A 21,495-nucleotide genomic window follows, 5' to 3' on the forward strand; every position below is an offset into this window, starting at 1 on the left:
ATTTGTATTACACTTCTAAAAATCCCCCCCCCCCCCCTCAAACTTGAGATGATGCTAAAGGAATCATCCCAAGTTTAGAAAGAAATAACTAAAAGTGTAAGGGAGTCGAACTCTTTGTAAACAAGTCTGCAATCTGCTGCTTTGAGAACACATGCTTCAATTGTTAAAATGTATATATATATATATGTATATATATAATAATTCTAAACTATTTTTTTTCATTTGTAATATGTAATACCCTTTAGGGGTATTGTGGTAATTTTGTAGATGTAATAGGCTCTGTCCATTAAGGACAAAATGGTAATTTTGTACATGTAATAGGCTTTGCGAGGGTTCTCTAGAGACCTTAGTGGTATTTGTGGCTTGTGTTATTTCTTGGTTTTATGTCTCTTTAGTAAAAACATTATCTTACATGTTTTTACATCACATGGGAATTTAAGAATAATGCTTCTTGCATGATTTTAGTGATCAATAAAATATTATTCTATTTGAGCCTTCTTCCGGTGTATCTCCTTTGTGGGACTTGTGGGTGTATCCATGTGACCATCTTAGTTATCAAAAACTGTACCTAGGCGGTACTACCTAGGCTTATGGGTCTAGGTGGTAGGGCCTTGCTTTTCAACCTATGTTTCTTAGGTTGTCTCCACCTAGGCCACAAAGACATGGTTGTTATTTTTTTGTCTCCCTCTTCTTTTTTTCTTCCTCTCACCCCAAAAAACTTTCTTTTTTTGTTTTCTCCTTTTCTTCTTCTTTTTGCTTTTCTTTTTTACCTTTTTTTTCTTTTTCCTTCTCCTTTCACCCCTCACTTCTCTTTCTCTTCTTCTTTTTCTTCATGTTCTTCCTTTTTCCCTTCTTGTTTTCTCTTTTTTCTTCTTCCTCATCTAGCCCCTCCACTCTTCTTTTTTTTCTTCCTTTTTCTCTCTTTTTATCTTTTTTCCTTTTTTTTATTTTTGTTGTTTACATGTATGCATGCATTTTTGACACTCACACACAAATATAAAATTTGTTTTTTAGTTATCTATTTATCTATCTATATACAGGGTTAATCTAAAATTAAACTACTTGCATTTAATATTAGATGAATTCAACCTTATTAAAATGACTAAAATACCCTTAACAAAAGGTATTTTTAAAAACACATGATTACTTTTTGAGATAAAATAGATAACTTTGATAGATTCATAAAGTTACTTTTTTGGAAAAGGTGTTTGACTTTTCAATTCCCTCCAAGTTCAAAAGACCTATAATACCTATAAAAGTAAGCATGCATTTTTAAAAAATATCATTCTTTTAATGACTTTTTAGTCATTTTAATAAGGTTGAATCCATCTAATGTTAAAGGGGATTCATCCTATCCTTTTTTTCTTTAAGTCATGGTTAAGACCCTCTAAATATCAAAGTTTTAGGTGTTTTATGCTAAATTTAAACCATTAGATGTGTTTATCAATACTTATTTATTGAGAAACAAGCTTTGTTTCAAATTAATTTGATGTAAAAAATGTGAACATTTTATCAAGGTTGTAAGTATCGCATCATAACCCGTATCGGTCGATCTCAAAATAATATACATATCGTATCGTATCATATCATAAAAAAGCATAATTAAAAAAAAACAGAAAATAACAAAAATTTTAAAAAACATGACACGAAACAATGATGAAATGAACAAAATACAACCATAAAATCATATATGAAGCATTTATATTTCTATGAGCTGCATAAGACATCATCAAACATCAACTATCTCACAAGAACAATGCAGGGCAAGGGCTCCCGATGCAAACCTTTTTTGGAGAGTAGCTTTGTAATTTTAGTTATAATAAAGATTTTTTATCTTAACACATTTTTTTTAGTGAAAAATGGTGGAAATGCATTTTTTTTTACCTTAACCCACTTCTTTGAGTGAAAAAACGGTGGAAATGCAGTCTTACTTGACGAAATCACGAAAGCCCTCTCCCCGACGCAAAGATCGGCCCTCAAAACAGTCTCACAACTCCTAGTGTAACGCCCCTAAAATTCAGAAACTTAAAATTTTCACTTCATTTTTTTAAGTCTCACAGCTCCTAGTGTAATGCCCCGAAAATTCAGACTTAAAATTTTCACTTCAATTTTTTTTAAACACAACGAAAGTTAAAAATAAAAATCTCCAGGCTCATTGTTGGTTGAAAAATAACAAAAAACCAAACCACAACAATTATTTAAAAAATATTTCATCCCATTGAATGAATATCAGAATTTATACAAGCAAAAAGTACAAAGACTCACAGTCAGTTTAAATCAACCTAATCCATACCAAAATTTCAATTGAATCCTCGCATATTGTAGCATCCGTTTGTTCACTTCTGTGAACCTGAAATTTTTTAAGTAAAACAAGTGAGACAACTTAATGTCACAATACATACTAATAGACCTCTATCGGGTCTCTAGTGTGTACGGAATTGCGTACACAAAAATATGTCACCTCTCATATGTGACATTACACAATATACATACATCTCCTTTGTGTTTTCTGCAATCACAATTGAACTATGCATTTATTAATACATATCCTTATTTCATTTCACATGACAATCTTCTTAACTGAACTTAATCTAATTACTTGCAATTAATTAAATGATCATAAGGATGTTAATTTGATGTAAAAAATGTGAACATTTTATCAAGGTTGTAAGTATCGTATCATAACCTGTATCGGTCGATCTCAAAATAAGATACATATCGTATCGTATCATAAAAAACCATAATTAAAAAAAAAAACAAAAAATAACAAAAATTCTAAAAAACATGACACATGAAACAATGATGAAATGAACAAAATACAACCATAAAATCATATATGAAGCATTTATATTTCTATGAGCTGCATAAGACATCATCAAACATCAACTATCTCACAAGAACAATGCAAAATATTAAATATCTTGTAATTAAGAATGTCACAAGACTCATACTTTCATATTACATAAAAAAATATTATGACAATAGTTGCACTCGATTTTCAATCGGTTTCCACTCATTACTTGAGTGCCCCATTGCCAAGTCGAATCATCTGATGCCATCTTTGTTGGAGGAGTGTGGAGCTTGATTTCTACCTTGATATAAATGTTTAATTTGGTGGGGGATTGTAAGGGGCAAGGGCTCCCGATGCAGATTTTTTTTGGAGAGTAGCTTTGTAATTTTACTTATAATAAAGAATTTTTATCTTAACACATTTTTTTTAGTGAAAAAATGGTGGAAATGCATTTTTTTTACCTTAACCCACTTCTTTGAGTGAAAAAACGATGGAAATGCAGTCTTACTTGACGAAATCACGAAAGCCCTCTCCTCGACGCAAAGATCGGCCCTAAAAACAGTCTCACAACTCCTAGTGTAACACCCCTAAAATTCAGAGACTTAAAATTTTCACTTCATTTTTTTAAGTCACGGCTCCTAGTGTAATGCCCCGAAAATTCAGACTTGAAATTTTCACTTCAATTTTTTTTTTAAACACAACGAAAGTTAAAAATAGAATTCTTCAGGCTCATTATTGGTTGAAAAATAACAAAAAAACAAACCACAACAATTATTTCAAAAATATTTCATCCCATTGAATGAATATCATAGTTTATACAAGCAAAAAGTACAAAGACTCACAAACAGTTTAAATCAACCTAATCCATATCAAAATTTCAGTTGAATCCTCGCATATTGTAGCATTCGTTTGTTCACTTCCGTGAACCTGAAAAGTAAAACAAGTGAGACAACTTAATGTCGCAATACATACTAATAGACCTCTATCGGGTATCTAGTGTATACGGAATCGCGTACACAAAAATATGCCACCTCTCATATGTGACATTACACAATATATATACATCTCCTTTATGTGTTTTCTGCAATCACAATTGAACTATGCATTTATTAATACATATCCTTATTTCATTTCACATGGCAATCTTCTTAACTGAACTTAATTTAATTACTTGCAATTAATTGAATGATCATAAGGAATTACTTGTATCTCACAATCACTTATGATTTATGTATATAACCAGAATAATTTAATCTAAATAATCATAAAAAATTATTTTCACCTCATATTTCTTTATAATTATAACAATCAATTTAAGCAATTAATTAAACAGATAATTATGTATCTACATGCTTATCTTATATTCATGAAGCATATTAATATCTTTCAAATTAATTTGCTTTTGCATTAAATGTCATGCTAACAAATATTTCATAAAATTAAGTGACTATCTCGATTCAATAACTCGAGGCACCACTAGCTCGGTCAAAACTACAAGCATTCAAACCTTCAAGGGATGTTTATTCAAACATTTCATTTTCATATTTTACCCCTATGCCTGCACCAAGTATCCGTAATTCCTTCGTCAAGGAATCACTCCACGGGTAAATCACAGTGTAACTGTTAACACACATGTATATGGTTGGACTGTCCAGCTTTCTTAGCCGAGTCCGTTCCCCTAATCAGCCGTGGTTGAGGGACAAAGGTCTTTTTTAACCTTTAAGTGTCTAGACTATTTGGTATTGAGAATTATCCCCCACAAAGACTATTGAAAATTCCATGGGATTGGTACTGACGTTGGTTCATATCTGACCGACTCTCTTGTCCACAAACTTTCATATGTGACGAGCTCTAAATCATTTATGCAACTTTTCTTATCCTTTTGAGATCATATTCTCAATGCATGTCATTTTTAAAATAAGTACATGCTAAAAAATTCACAATAGTTGCACTTTTGGGTCAATACCCATATAACTTTTCATGCTATTAAACATATATCAATATATAATTATAGATTTACTATAATTGCAATTAAACACAAATAACATGAATTATCAATATGAGGCATACATTCAATAACTAATAGATCTCAGGACAATTCCAGAGTCCTAGGTTAGCACTAATGGCTCAATCACAATCATACATACGTATGTTGATCTTAGCATACATATTACATACAAGTCTCATAAAATTATTTAATTAAATTAAGGCTTTGAACCCATAATTCCTATAAATAAGAGTGCCAGATGTTTTCAGTTATCTTAGAAAAAATAATGCCAAAACCTCATGGCCTACGATTTTATTTTGTATCCTCCACAATATATCAAATTAAATTCTACACAGTTAAAATTCTCTAAAAATAGTAATAGTTCCTTTTAAATCAAATTGAATCCATATTCAAATAAGACAAAACTACTTACTCTGTCTTGCATCATGGGTATTACTTACCCTATCTCGGATCGTAATATTAAAAAATTATTATAAAAATTTGGACAATACCTGCCCTATTTTAGTATGAAAAATCCAAAAAGTTATTCTAAATTTTTTGACAAAAACCCCATATATAAGAGTGTAAATTGATGAAAATTTTGACATAGTCACCACATTTCAGTCCACAAAAGAAATCCTAAGGGTTCAGGAGAGAGCTAAGAGATTCTATAAATCCATACAAGGGACAAATGAGTTCTACGTGTACATACCTTGCTTATTTATTTTGGAAGTCAAAATTTGGGCAAGGCTTCAACAATCTTAAGTTCGCCTTTGAACGTGATGATTTTGGCAACGCTTCTATTGTGCATTCTCAAAACCTCTGACGGTGAGCAAAGATTTTGGCAATGCTTTCACGGTAGGGTCTCAAAACTACCTTAAAAAAGACAGGGCTTTCGCTATTGAACTGTAAATGATCGGTTAGCAGGTACCCTAACTAGGCAGGCAGGGTTCGGAGGTCAAAATAGGAAGAATAGGAAATAGAGCAGGGTTGGGATAATTAAACAAGAGAGAGAGAGGGTATGGGGGGAGAGAGAAGCTCTAAGGGAGGGACAATTTTTAGTGAGAAAAACCACCTCCTGGGGGGAATTTATAGGCCAAGGGGGTGTCGCCCCCTCCCTGGGTGTCACTCCCAAGTGAGGAGGTCCTGGGGAGGCTCTTCAATGCCTGCTATTTTTTATTTTTTTTATTATTTATTTATACAAATTTCAAAAGTTAACCTTATATTTTTCAGTATTTCATATTAAGTATCTAAAAAATTACCATTTTACCATATTACATTTTTGTTATTTACCAGTATATACCCTTGGGTCATGAAATTATTATTTTGCCCCTGGATAATTTAAATATTTATAGGTATGTCCCTGAAATATGGATCCAGATCTGCTAAAAATATCCATTTGGATAATATCCATGTCCACTAAAAATATCCATTTAGATAATATCCAGATTCATTAAAAATATCCATTTGGATAATATTCGGATTTGTTAAAGAATCTATTTTATTTTTGGATATGGATTCATATCAATATCCAAATCTGGTAAAAGATCCAGATCCGAATATTATTTAGATCGAGCTTCTAGACTTTGGATCATGTGTAGATCTGGTTCATGATCCATAGGGTTCAATTTCATATAATGAATTTATTTAACATTTAAAAATTACAGTTATTACACTTAGGGTGCGTGAGAAGCTCTCCAATATGTTCTATACGAATGAGGGTTTTGGCCCTCAAAAGCTCTTTAAAATTCAAACACATAAAAAGCACGATTTTCCCATTTTTAAGTCTGCAGGCACCATATCGTGCAATATATAAGATACACACTCGTATCGAGATACATGTGTATATCGTATTGATCTCTTGTATCGATACGATATAAACAACATTGCATTTTATCATAAAATTTTAGTACGATGTCAACTGATGATTTTTTTACCTCTTTAAAATACACGTCTTTCTTTCTACTAAAATATTACATAAACTTGACCTAAGCTATTTCTCCCCATTCGAATCAATAGAGAAGCCCATACCTTTGTTAAAGTTTGAAAAAGATCAGAAGAAAAAATCGGACGATCGGAGAGGAAGAGGGTCTTCTCCTTCTTCTTCTCTCTTTTTTTTCCTTTCTTCCTCCTCTCTCTCTTTCCCATATTTTTTTTGAGGTTTTTATAGAGGGAATCCTCTAGAGGGTGACACCCCTCTAGGGTTTCCCATATGGGTCTGGAAATAGAGCTTTCCCATGTGGGTCAATATCTCCAACCCCTTTTTTCTAATTTCTTTATGTTGACTTTTTTTCTACTTACTACCTCTTTTAATACTTACCTTGTTTTTTTGTTTACTCAACCAAATTGGGCTCTTCTAGAAACCCTAATTATTTGGTAACTACCACATCTAATAAATTTTAGAATTAATTGATTTTTAATAATAATTTAATTAATTATTAATTAATAAATATCCAAAAAATTTCAAAGGGTATCTTACCCCTCTGGGAGTCTTTTTAACTTTAACTCCCCTTAAATTAAACCTTTATATTGAATTTAAAACTTTAATTTCATTGAACTTGGATATTGGATCTAGATTTGAATCCAAACAAAATCCATATCCAATATCCATATGGATCTTGAACTGGATCAGATCCTAATTAATATGGGTCTTAAACTGAGTCCAGATCCATATTAACTTGGACCATACATATCATATCCGATCTGATCCAATCCAGACTAGGTTTCATCGAGGCAGGCCTTTCTTGAAAAAATATGATTTTTGGGCCAACTGTAGCACGAATTCAGAAAAGTAAAATATCGATGAATTTAGAATTTCGAGGTGCATCTATTGATATACAACTTGAATTTCACCTCCTAATTTTGCTTGAATTTAACCCAAATTTTGCTTGATTTTAAAGGTCAAAAATAAAATTTTTTATCACATTTCAATTGGCTCGTTTAGCTCTTGTCGACGAGACCTGAGCCAAGCCCAGATTCAATTGACGCCACCTAATATCGAGAATTTTACCGTTGTTTCTACAACACTTAACCAAAATTTCAAAAAGCTAGAATTTAACTTAGTTTAAAAACACACGATATTACATCGACCCCTAAATCGCTCTCACGAGTCCTAGGGTAAGTGTATATCTTTAATGACTTCTACACAAATTAGGGAGTTGACCCTAAAGAGTTATTTAAAACTCAAAACTAAAAAATTATGATTCAACTCTTTTTTAAGTGTGTCGATCATGTATCGTACGATACACCCTGTATCATACGATATAGTACAATACGAGGTTGTATCATACAATATAGATACGATACACACTCATATCGTGATACGAGTGTGTATCATATCGATATTCTCCATAATAACGATACATATCATACAATAAGATATGATACTTACAACATTGTCCATGATAACTTTGCTCAAACCCAAGTGATTTTATAACAATGCTAAAAATTTTCAACTATGCATGGAGAACCTGCTTGAGCTCATATAAGGTTTTTCTTAACTTGCATACTTGACCCTCAAAGTTTGAATACCCTTAGATAATTCCATAATGTAAATACACCTATAGGTACAACTTAAACAACGATTATAAAATGTAAAATGACTAAAATACCCCTAATGAGTATTACCTATTACAATTATGAAATATATATATATATATATATATATATATATATATATATATATATATATATATATATATAAACACAAACATATTATATAGGTATATATAACTATATATATATACCATAGTCATCTTGTATCGGTAAAGGTAATTTCCCGACGAGGGTATTTCTCTAAGAGATTTTCAAAAGTTGATAAATCTTTGGAATATCTCAGGAAAATATTGGGAGTTTAAAAAATTGAAAAAATATAAATAACAACAAAAAATCTAAGAAAATAATATGTTTTGCATTATTTTTCTTTCAAAAATCTAAAAAAACATGTTTTAAAGGTTTTAAAATATAAAAGAAACAAAAAAATAGGAAATGCAAACCTAAAATAAATAAAAAAATTCTCAAAAAATACCACGATATTATCATGATATTTTGTTACTGGTGATTATTATTGGCTACCTTAAAATAGCCAATAATATCACAATATTTTCAAAATATCAACTATATCGGTGACAATGATATATACACCTATATATACAACTTTAACAATGGTTACACTACAAGACAAAATTGATTGACTATCTAAACTACCTGCTAAAGCACAAGAATGCCCCTCATAAATAATACCATGTACAAGCATGAGTGAGGGACCAAGGGTAGCACAAAAGCTACAAATACATATGATACATTCGTATTACACTTCTCAACAGCATTCATATTCTCTTCTCATTCTTTACAGAACACATTGAAAACTGGAACATCTATAATCAGGGCATGCATGCCACTGTATCAGTAAATAATATTTATTTGCATACAAGGGATTCTAATTAAAACTTACGGTCACAAGATATTATGCAGTAGCAATGGTACTTCACGTGATAATTCATGATATCATGCAAATAGATCATATAAATACAAATCATTTCATGCAGATAGTATAATGAAATATGCAGAAATATAAAACAAGGGCCTCTAAGGGCTTACAATATCATAAACACAAAGTGCACATGCCCATATACAAGTCCAACTGTAACGCTCCGAAATTTTAACCCAAAATTTGAAGATTTTTTTTTTTTTTTTTACAGCGGGAACAAGAAATAAAATAAGGTTAAACATTTCGAGACATTACGGTGGAGAGAAAAACCAACACCTTTATTTAATTTCAATATCAATGAAAATCATCAGAGTTAAAATCATAAAAGGAACCCAAGCGATCCCTGGAACAATAAATCCAAAAATCTCGATCCGATGCCTCATCCCGCAGCCGCTCATAAACCCTATTCTTTACCTGAAAAATAATAAATTGATTGGAATTAGACTACCACGTCTAAGTAGGAAAACTGTAACTCTTAATGCAGGTATATCATGAGTCCAGTATGAGATGTGGGTGTCATAGGTGATTTTTAACATATACATAAGCAAGTAAGCAACAACAGAAATCAACAGTCATATACAGGAGCAGGTAAACAATTATGCAATAACAATAACTGAGCAGGTAAGGCATAGTATGCAACATTAATAAGCAAGTGAGGTAGGCGATGCAACAACAATAACAATAACATGCATAACTTTCATGTAATAGTTCAATCACCTCGTATTTACCCATTTCAGGATTTCAGATCATTACAATTTCACAATATAGAGCATACTGAAAAATATGCAAATGTCTCTTTAATGACTCCATCACAGTGATACCTAACTGTTCTAATTGAGGTTTATCTTTTCTTATCCCACGGGTACACGTGGGCCAAGGCAACCATCTCAGAAGAAAACGTTCGGGGGTATATTATTCAAGGGTATTTTATTAACCCGAACATTTTAACTAAGACTGAAATCCCAAGGGAGCGGCCAGTGACCGAGAGAAACTCCCAAAGGCCAAAAATCAAAACAGGATGCATCCTAACTTCTGCAGAAGAACAAAGAGCTACCACCTAGGACATATTGGTAGTCTGGGTCCCCCAACTCCGAGGACTGGGGACCATCGAGTCACTTTAGCTCGAAACAGTAAAACACATGTCCCCGGAGTTTTGTACCACCTACCCTCTCCAAGGTAAGCCCGAATCTGAGTGGTTTAATCTTTTCATTTAATTATGTTCCCGAAGTATGGGGCATTTCCCCAACTTCCTTCTACTATCATAGCAGTAGAATTCCCAACCTTAGTCATTTTACCAAGGTGTATAAACCAGTCCCAATCCTTTGTCATATTGATTGCATAACCCACTCAAAGTGCTCCGGTGCCTTTAAACCAGTCAAGCACGAATGCCCCGGTGCCTTTAAACCAGTCGGGCAACAATATTATGTTTTCTTTTTCATGTGGATTCATATCATAACTTCGATGGTTTATGCATGACCCTCAATACACTGGCCTGACATTCATATGTCCATAACAAACCGACCCATAGGTTCGGTTATCAAATCATCATTCACCATCATTATTATGATTTATTTATTCTTTAATAGCAAACTGCCACAACGCCTTCATATATAAAAAGGGTGGCATGTATTAAAAGCTCTGCCAACAAGCAAAGACACTATTGGTGTCTTTTATTGAGCAAGCAGGGTAATCTTAGAGATTTGGTAATACAACTATATACTTTTTTTTTCCAATCACCTTCTCATTTAAACATTCCACAAGATATACAGCTTAGTTGGCATTTGATACTTTCAGCAAATATGTAGTGTTAGGCAATAGTACTTCAGAAAAATATACAGTTTAGCATGCATATGAACATTGGGGGATAAGCATCTTAATGGCCATTTGAACCTTTTAGATGATATACACTTAAGGCATTGGAGCATTTTAAGAAATATGCATTTGAACATCATAACTTATGCAGCTTAATATGCAACTAAAGATCTACTTAATATACAAGTTAATATGCAATTGAACACCAAATTTGTATGCAGCTTAATATCCTGAACTGGAAATCACCAATCATCACATGGTAACTAAAAAGGTTGATTCCATCTAATAAACACTTATATCAAACACTCCCATGGTTGTTCAAATAAGATCCAGACTTTCATTATATAGCATTTGACAACTACAGAATGTATTTGCAAAACCTTTAAAACATAATTTCTACTATTTCAATGTCCTTTAAGTACAAACAATGGTTGACCTATGCTATGTACCTAACAGGCAAGCCATTGGGTGGTTTGTTCATCCTACAGACTTGAAACTCTGTCTCCTTGGGACTTAAGGATACAGTTGTACAATCGATGAAACAAAGCTTATTCAAGTAAGGTCGTAGAACGATTTTCTTTATCAAAACACAACGTGGTCTTCTATAAACATCTAACGACACTGACAAGCATCTGCCTGTAGTGACGGTGTTGTATTCAGTTATGTGACTTATTTATCATGCGTTTAAAGGGTAATGTATTCAAAACCACTATTTGTATAACACACCCAGTACAGTTAACTGCTTCTGTTTAGATATACGTTAAAATGAAATGTCAAGTTTCACATATTACTGTAAATCAATTTAACAGCGACATAGATAAAATATGGACCACATTGCCATCTAATTAATGAAACAGATTCATCCCAACCTGTTGCAGTCTTTCTAAACCTAGATTTTGATATGAAACAGTACATACAGTCTTCTGGTACGTGAAGTATTACCCATACTTCAGCAAAACGATGAACAGCTTATTCTAGAGGGATTTCCCTAAACAGTACATGAAATTTTCGCACTACCTTCTATTTATCCAATGCAGATGTGAATCATAATCTTAACTGTAACATGGTTTGAACCAAGAAACTTTAGCATGTATTCAGATATTACCGAATTACCAAACAAAAACCTTCTAACAGCCACATATTCTAATTTGTAGTAAGAATAGACCCTATTTTGCCTAGCTTATGGAGACTCTTAGAGGCAACCCACACGGATCACCATGTTGTGGTTGCACCTGTATACAAAAATACTAATTAAGGTAACAAGCAAACTAAAAATAAATTTGTTAGTTTATTAATTATACCCAGGAAATACTAGTTCTAGTTTCTCTCACACAGGAGTTCTGATATCGATATATACATCTTATTGAACTTAACACCGAAGGAAACGACTATTGTAATAAACGCAGCAACCAATTTCTTTGACAGGGGACTTGATACAAAGAAAGGATAAGAAATAAACTACATTCTCTATTATCATCGAGGCTTCACATAGAAGTTAGGCAATGTAAGCACACCCATCCTGATTCAAAACCATACCCCGTATTAGGTTGTCTTGCCATAAATCTCTGTCTGGAAAACTATTACTCAGGCTACCATATATGAAAGTAAGAGTTAAAAGCATAGAGAAATAAACTCACTATTAATCTAATCATCGAGTGGGGGGGAACGGGGATGTCCGAATGGGTTACTCGGTGTTACCCAGCCTGCGTGTAAACTACTAATCTCACGGACGGTGTTCTCCACTTTGGGATTATACCCGTAGAACATAGTGAAACCATTTATTTGATAAACAAAGTCTTAACATTTTCTATCGACCTCTGCAGCAATTGTGAAGGGTATACAGAGACCCTGCTATTGAAAATCTGAAATCCCAATCTCTTAAAAACCTGAAACCCCCAAACCCAAGAAATTTGGGGATCTTCAGTTTAGGGTTATCAGAGATTTCCCCCCCCCCTTTTCTTGACAAACCACCACGCCACTAAAATCAATCCATGACCTAGCACGAAAAATCACAGAATCCCTACCTGTTTCGGCGCTTAGTGGTTGCTGCCGCAGAAGGAGGGTCGCCGGCTCCGGTGAGGGTGGCTGCTGTAGCGAGAAATCGAGAGTCGAGGAAGTATGCGAGGGAAGGGGAATCAGCAACGGCATTGCTGGCGGCTGGAAAGGAAACGTGAGAGAGTTGAGGAAGACCGAGAGTGGGAGGGTTTGGCTAAATGGGAGAGGAAGAGCGCAGGGGGAGATGCAGAGGGTGTCGGCTGCCCCTGCTGGCGCGTGCAAAAACGAGAGGGAGATGGGAGGAAGAGGCTCGGGAGGGGGATTTTGTAGGATGGTGGCCCCCGAAACGGAAGGAGGTGGTTACCTCCTTCACTCTTCTCGGCTGCGCATCTGCATTCCCCAGCCACCCCTCATGACGAGTTAGGGTTCAAAAATGAACCCTAACACTTGGTTTATCGGGTAGGGGCCCTTTTTTTTTTCTTACGTACGCGGGGTGGGGCTTGGGTCCGGGTCCAAGACCCGAGATCCAACCAAGAGTTGGACCTCCGACTCACCTTTGGTGCGGATCCACAACTTGCCCGAAATATGGATCCTCATGTTGGATCCAGATGGATCCAACTGTGGATCCATTTATTAACTTGGGTATATATATATATAGGTTATGTTCATTATTATTTTATTTTATTTTTATGATATTATACATAAATATGGACCCTTTATGGATCCAGAATTTGAAACTTTTCTCTCTATTACACGATTGAAACTATGGATCCAAATGATATAATTTGGATCCAAACCTTCAGTAGATGACTATGGCTCCCAAAATAAACTATTATGTATCTTGTATAAAGTTCTCCTTTAAGATCTGATTACAAATTCGCAGATCCACATAATAAGTTTTGGATCCATTATTAAATCTAACCATGATATCAAGATCCCAATATCAAGGATCTGAATAAAATCTACTATTAGGTCTTTGTCTGGATCCAATTATCGAAGATCTAAATAATATTTTAAGGATCCGACATCGAAGATCCGAGCAGGGCATCCAAGATCCAATTAGATATAAAATAAAACAATGAAAGTATCCGTGTAGCAGCTTCTGAATATGAAGCTCAAGTTTATTTATCTGATAAAATTCACGATTATTACATCCTTTCCCCCTAAAAAGAATTTCGTCCTCGAAATTTCGTTGTAGGATTCCCATAGAGATCGTAATCTGATGGAATTGGTATCGACAAGGATGCACATATATGTGCAAGTTCCCAACATATAAGGATCAGGACAACGCACAATGAGTTTCTAAGAGACGTTTGGAGCTAAAAGTCGGTCCCGTCAAAATCCGTACATGATTTCATTAATAGCAAAATTTGTACTGAATCACTAAAAAGTCTTACCCTGAGGCAGTTTGAGTGTATGTTCACTACTTCCTACTTGTTTTAATCACGGATAATAGATATGACCTGCTATTCCTTTAGCTTGTTCTAGATTATTGGATGAAATTTTCTTTTTACTTTTCAGCATAATCGAAATTACATCATACAAATAAAAAAAACTATTTGCATAACACTGAATACAGGTTTCATAACAATGTAAAGATCTGAGAAGATAAACCCCAGATTCCCAGTTTAGATTTGGGCTTTTATTTTTTTATTTTATTTATTTATATATATATTTTTTTCAACAATCGAGATCTCCCAATTTAGTTGATTTGGGGTTAATCGGACCACCCTTCATACTTGACCCCAAACTCCCAAGAAACCATCAGGGAGATCTACTCACGAACATTGCGTTTGTAGAAATCCCCAACTGTCCCCACGCCACTCGTGATTTGGGGATGTTCTTTTCCCCACTCACTCACACCCCGAGCACGCGAGCTACCTACACAGAAAAAAAAAACAGCAACCTACCATTATCCGGCGAGGTTGTTGCGGCATCCACGAGAGGGGTCGGTCGGCTTGGACAGCACCACCACCGGCGAAGTTGGCTCCTCACTGCAAGGCCTCGAGCTGCGGCTTGGGATTGGAGGGGGCTTCGAGGTTTAGAAAGGTAGAAAAGAGTGAGAGAGAGAATGGGACAGCGAGAGAGGGAGAAGAAAGGGTTCGGGTCCCCCTTTGTAGGTGGGTGACCTTCCAAAAAGGAAGGAAGCCCGGCGGCTTCGGCTTCCTCCCCCCCCTTCCCATTTCCAAAATGTTAGGGTTCAAAAGAACCCTAACCAGCGACTTATCGGGGGTTTCCCCCTTTATTTTTATCGGGCAGCCCTTGTATCCTTTTTACAGGGTGTGGGCCGGGTCCGGGTCCGAACCGCGACCCGCGACGCTGGACCCGATAGCGATTTGGATCCGGGGGAAAAAAATGTGGATCTGTGTCGTGTGAACAATAGTGGATCCATGGGTTGGATCCACTTGGGTCCAACGTTGGATTCGACCAGTTTATTTGCTATTATACCCATATTTTTTTATTTTTTTTTAGTTCAGCCCTCATGCAACATATACATCAAACAGTGGTTTCAGCCATTCTACTGCATTTTACAGGATTTTTAAGTATTAAACATGTTGTATTATGCAGAACCAACAAAACAAAAGAACAACTACTGGACATATACAAGACTCAAACATGGGCAGCACCTGGTTTTATCATAAGTAATTCAAACTAAAAACACAGGCTTTAAACATGCATTTACATTGATTAATCATATGAAAACAAATGTCCAGACCCTTATGGTATTCAAGCATGGTCATACGTGTACAGACTGTGTGCCAGTCTACCCGAATGCATCATTTCTGTTACCGAAATTTTTCCAAAACATAGTAAAAACCTAAAACTTCCTACCTGTTAATCCAGTTACACATAACCAAAAGAACTTGTAACAATTTAATAGAATACAAATGAACATTCAAAATTATCATACCAAGGGCGTGGCTAACTTCTTTATGTATATTTTCTTTTGTGAGAAAAAAAAAAAACAAAACTTAATTTCTCTTACCCAACTACAACTGAATCATACTAAGGGAATAATTTACAACTTTTCCCTATTATAACCCATTCTGCCCCATTTCGACAGGTTACACATATTCAGACCATAATTTAGTTCAAAGAATAATCATGTAACAAGGATTCCTATAATTTTTATCATTTTCAGGCACAGAGTAGTCCATGAGCGAAGCAGGATGAGGCGCTGACCATGACTGGATTTATTTGTTCCCTGGCGGTCCTAATTGCTTTTTGATTGAAATTTTTGTTTTAAGACTGATGATGTGATAAACTCTGTTTGGATTCTATTATTATTGAAATAAAAATAAATGGTGTGGTTTGTTTTTACCTTCCTGTATCGTTCTGAAATACTTAACCCTGAAATCATTTGTTGTTTCCGCTAAAAGAAAAAAAAAAATCCTCAAAAATTTGGGTTTAAATTTCGGGGTGTTACACCAACTAAGAGACAATTCAATAGCACAAAGGCACTACACAAGCACTCAGTGCATTCAAGACAACAAAGAATTTAAAAGAGGAACACAAGAACATAAAAAATATATATTTTATTGAGCATGAATGCTGAAGAGGAGCATTAGGAAATGAAAGGGGATAAAAGCCTCTATTTATAACATATAAGAGAGAGGGAGACCTCAATAGAGCTGTTGGACTGGCTCTATTGACTAGTCAACTCTATGTTGACTAGTCAAAAAAGAACATAACTCTATTTGGTATTTGACCAAATAGTCCCTATAAAAACAGAAAAGGACAAAAAAAGCATAAAGTAAAAGTACTAATGTGCCCCTAATGGACACAACCTATTACAAAGACTGAAATAACCAAAACACCCCTAATGGGTATTTACCCATTACATCATTATAAATAAAATATATATACATGTATATATGAATATAGATATGTATATATGTACAATATGAACCAAAAATATATATATGTATATATATATATATACATACAACTTAACAAATACAAATAATTTAAAAAAAGTACATACTTAGCATGTAAAAGAAATGAAGCATTATAGCAACAAAATGAAAATGAAACTTCATTTATAGGAAGTTGAAACATCTTAACTACCAAATATACCTGAAATACTAAAGGTGAAGGAAGGCTTCCACCAAGACTTGAATGCTAATGCTATAGAAGAGCTAAGAGGTCCTACCTTTCCCTGTACAATTGAAATCTCCAACAAATATGGGTTTCTGAAATATGATATGCTCTATAAACTTCAGAAATAACAAAATAAAAGGCATAACACACCTTAACCAGAAAGTTCTTATTTGCTTGCCAGGACGCAGCCATCTGAAAGGTGGATTCCATATTGTTTGATGGATTATTTTCATGAATCCTTATCAAACAGGAAATTAGTTGAAAATAAAACGTTGACATTCAATATAGGAATCAACTCAGAAATTAAATGTACCTAGTTTCCAATTCGAAACCAAAATCTATGTAGTTTGTGATTGCAACTACCTCATCTTCTTCAAAAGGATTCTTAACCTGTTATACTTACAGAGATTAATATAAACCAGCACTAATAATACAAGACAGTGAACGATAAAATAACTTTGATTAGCCAATATTTGGCAACACTGACCAGCATACAAGGTATTAGGAAATTTAGGAAATTGGTGCACATCTCAAGATACAAAAGCAACTTTTTTTTTCTTTTGGTTTATTTCACTAAATAAGCATAAGAAGAGCATAAAATATTTGGACTAAATAAGATATCAGAGCTGAAATAAATTCTTTTATAAGTCCATCTCAGAACCAAGGTCATACAGTTTGAGATCTAACCAACTTGACTTCTTCAGCACTCGACCTGTATGTTTTAAGCACTCTAATCATGATGACTATCAGAATAAAAAAATTTATACTAGAGGAAGTCTATGAGAAGTTGAAAATGCAGCAAAGAGTATTTAGTCTAGCAACTTTTAGTACCAGTGTCCACCCCGCTACATGTTAAAAGAATTAATGCATCTCTAACATGATCTAAAAAAAAATTTGCAGCCTGTTTCATTAAATGAACATGCAATAAACATGAAAGATACAAGGACAACGCTATGTTCCAATTCAAGATAAATGATCGGTTTAGCATAATGTTTTATCTTCAGGAGTCCTATTAGAAAAAGAGAAAACCAATATGTTCCCATCAGAATCTATATGCAGTCATTTTTTTTTCATCCTATAACAAATCCGCAGTTTCTCTTGATTCTTTTGAATCTGAAGGTAAAACTAATGAGCTAATAGATACTTCTATACTAATACAGTGATGAAGAATATTTCAGTACCAGTCCCAACCAGCACTAATGAAAATATTTGGATGATAGTGGTGGCCCTCATGGAAGCAGAAGAGCACACATTTAAATTGTATGATTGGTGAGAACAGATATGCTGCCTAGTGTTAAGATGTGCTTCTAATGTATATATATATATATATATATATATATATATATATATAACCGAAATACCCATCAGGGGTGTTTCGGTTATTTTACCTTGTAATAGAAATCAACCCACTAGGGGCTGACTGTATAATTTTATTTTTATTTTTTATTTTTTGTATTTTGCCTTTTTGGTGTAATCGATTGGGACAACTACAACTAGTTGTTGGAGCCGCTCAGCCTCCGTATCTCTCTCACTTGTTATAAATAGGGCCTTAAGCCCATGTATATTTTCAATGCTTTCTTAAGCATTTGTGTAATACAAAAGCATTTATTTTTTTTCTCTTGACCCTTGTGTGGGTGGTGTGGATTGATCAATTGGTGTTCCTTATGGGTTGGTTGTGTTCTTTTAAGCCCATAAGAAGCACTGTGCTTTTGTTCTTATTTCATTACATGGTATCAGAGCTTTGGTGCTCATGAGTTGTGATTCATTCGGAAAGGCCAAGAGAAGGATCGTGAGATTGGTGGAGCATTGGTTTGTGGGATCGTTGCATTGGGAAGCACACTATCAAAGTTTTCTTCTTAAAAATTTTTGTTACCTTCCTTTTTCTATATCCCTCGCTATCTCTCTTTCTCATTATTGTAAAAATATAGAATGAAAGAAAAGTGATTGTCTCCATTCCTGTGAAACTCAATGATACTAACTATGCGATGTAGGCACTGTAAGAAAATGAGAATCTTCCACAAAAGCAAAAGCACAAATGCTTGTAATCAGTGTCTATTAAAGACGCTACAATCATAACCCACAAAAGTAAATAAAAGGAATAACACAAAGATAAAATAATAATCTTTTATTTCATATGAAAATGCTTAAGCATAGATTACAAAGGAGAGGGGATCACCCCTATTTATATACAAGTAGAGAGTGGGAGATAAGAGCTCTTAAGGAGCTCTTCATAGAGTCGTTAGAACTAGTCCAACAACTCTATTTATAGTCGTTGGATTAGCTCCAACAGATATACTAGTCAAGATCTAGTTGAATCTTGACTAGTTTAAAAGTCTAGTTCAAATTGAACTAGACAAAAACAAAAAACAAAAAAGAAGAAAATAAAAATAAATAAATAAATAAAATATTATATTATTATATTATATATAATTATATTTTTATATTTTTAACAAGCATCCATAGTAAAACATAAAATATGGAAAAATGGACTATGGGGTTTGTTTGATGGCGCACTGAAAGGGAGTCCAAATTTTACTTACCTAGATAAAAAATGAAAAAAATGGCTCTTCAAGGAGAAAAGATGTCTAAGGCTGTCACCGAATATAAGAAAAATGAAAAGAATGGAGGATGGGTCAATCCACGATAATTGGATGGCTCATCAATAGTGTTGACATAAAAAAATACTCTAGCTTAGCAAAATTTGACTTTTCTAGTGATGCATGAAAATATCTTAAAGATCTGTATAGTCTCAAGGATATTGTTCACATATGAAATGTGTAAAATAATGTGAGAACTATGATGCAAGGAGAGATGAGCATTATGAAATTTATAATGCCCTCGCTCTTCATTGGGATGAATTGGCTCTTCTAGAGACAAAATGACATTGCCCCAAGATGTAGAACTCCGTGAAAAACAAATTAAAATGAAGCATTTCTATCAATTTGTTAATGAGCTTACACCCGAATTTGAATAAACTAAATTGACCCTTTTTCATAGAGGTGTACCTACCATAGTTGAAACTCTTGAAAAATTAACTATGGAGAAAAATAGGTTGAAAAAAACATCTTCAAAGGATGAAGAATTCGTGCTTGCTATGTCAAAGCCCAGAAATCACATAAAGAGTTATAAGCCTCCTCAGTTTGGAAGAAATAATGAGAATGAAAAAAATTTCAATGACTATAGAAGAAGTCAAAATGATAAAAGAGGTGATCATGAATACTAGAAGAGTAACAAACTAATATGTTATCATTGCTATGAGCCGGGTCACATCAAACTTTTTTGCCCTAAAAGAAGGAAAGAGGATCAAAGAGATGACAAGAAAGTGGCGTTGGTGGGACCATCGCTTGAAAGAAATGGTGCAGACGAATCCAAATGCATCTGCTCATTATCCTTGGCACAATTCATGGAGGCACTACAACCAATGTTCAAAAATCAAAGCTTCTTTTTTCTCGGGTGCGGCCGTATCCACAAGCATTGACCCCGGTAAGACTTCTTGGATTCTTGATACCGGTGCTTCTTTTCATATGACCTCAAATGAGTCTATATTATTTGAATATCATACCAACCCAAATGATTCTTATGTTTCAACCATTGAAGAAACTTCCTTAAAAATTAAAAGTTTTGGGTCTTTTAAAAAACAACAAACTTTCTTTGTACCAAATATTAGAATAACACCAAAATTGAATTTAAACCTCTTATCAGTTCCCTAAATTGTAGATCATGGATGTAAAATCTTGTTTTCATCTAATGATTATTTGTTACAGTATCTCCAGTCTAGGAAGCCGATTGGGAAAGGCCATAAAAGAAGAGATCTCTATGTTATGGACAATTTTGAATTATCAAAACATACTTTTTGTAATTTTGTAAAAAAAAAAGATATACAAAATTGACACAAAAGACTAGGATATCTTAGTGTGTCAAAATTACATTTGTTTTCATTTCTTACAAGTTATAAACAAAAGGATTTTGTTTGTGAAGATTGCATCTTTGGTAAAATAAAATTTTTATCCTTTGGGCCTATTTATTTTATATCTAAAAATCCATTTGAGTTAGTACATTCGGATGTATTGGGTCCGGCTCCAGCTCCGTTTATATCCAAAGGAGGAGTATCTTATTATGTTGTGTTTGTAGATGATTATAGTAGACACTTTTAGATATATTTTCTTAAACACAAATCTGAAGTATTTGATTGCCTCCAAAAATTTCATTGTTATACAAAGACTCAATTTAAAACCAATATTAAAATCTTTAGAACCGATTTCGGAGGAGAATTTGTATCAAAAGAGTTCAAAAATTATCTTGACTTACATGAGATTATTC

At 33.9% G+C, this 21,495-nt stretch overlaps 1 protein-coding gene across 1 annotated transcript in view; it reads right to left on the reverse strand.

The window, feature by feature from the left end:
- Positions 1-21,495, reverse strand: part of LOC149843567 (beta-galactosidase) — a 114,954-nt gene that overhangs the window by 1,396 nt on the left and 92,063 nt on the right. The window contains exons 10-12 of the mRNA XM_089999908.1: positions 17,489-17,565; positions 17,326-17,413; positions 17,152-17,233 (exon numbers count right to left, since the gene is read on the reverse strand). Of these exons, the coding sequence (XP_089856034.1) occupies positions 17,152-17,233; positions 17,326-17,413; positions 17,489-17,565 (247 nt within the window). The remainder of the gene's footprint in view (positions 1-17,151; positions 17,234-17,325; positions 17,414-17,488; positions 17,566-21,495) is intronic.

The sequence above is a fragment of the Nuphar pumila genome, chromosome 3 (genome assembly GCF_984573655.1).
Source record: "Nuphar pumila chromosome 3, dmNupPumi1.hap1.1, whole genome shotgun sequence".
Taxonomy (NCBI): Eukaryota; Viridiplantae; Streptophyta; class Magnoliopsida; order Nymphaeales; family Nymphaeaceae; genus Nuphar; species Nuphar pumila.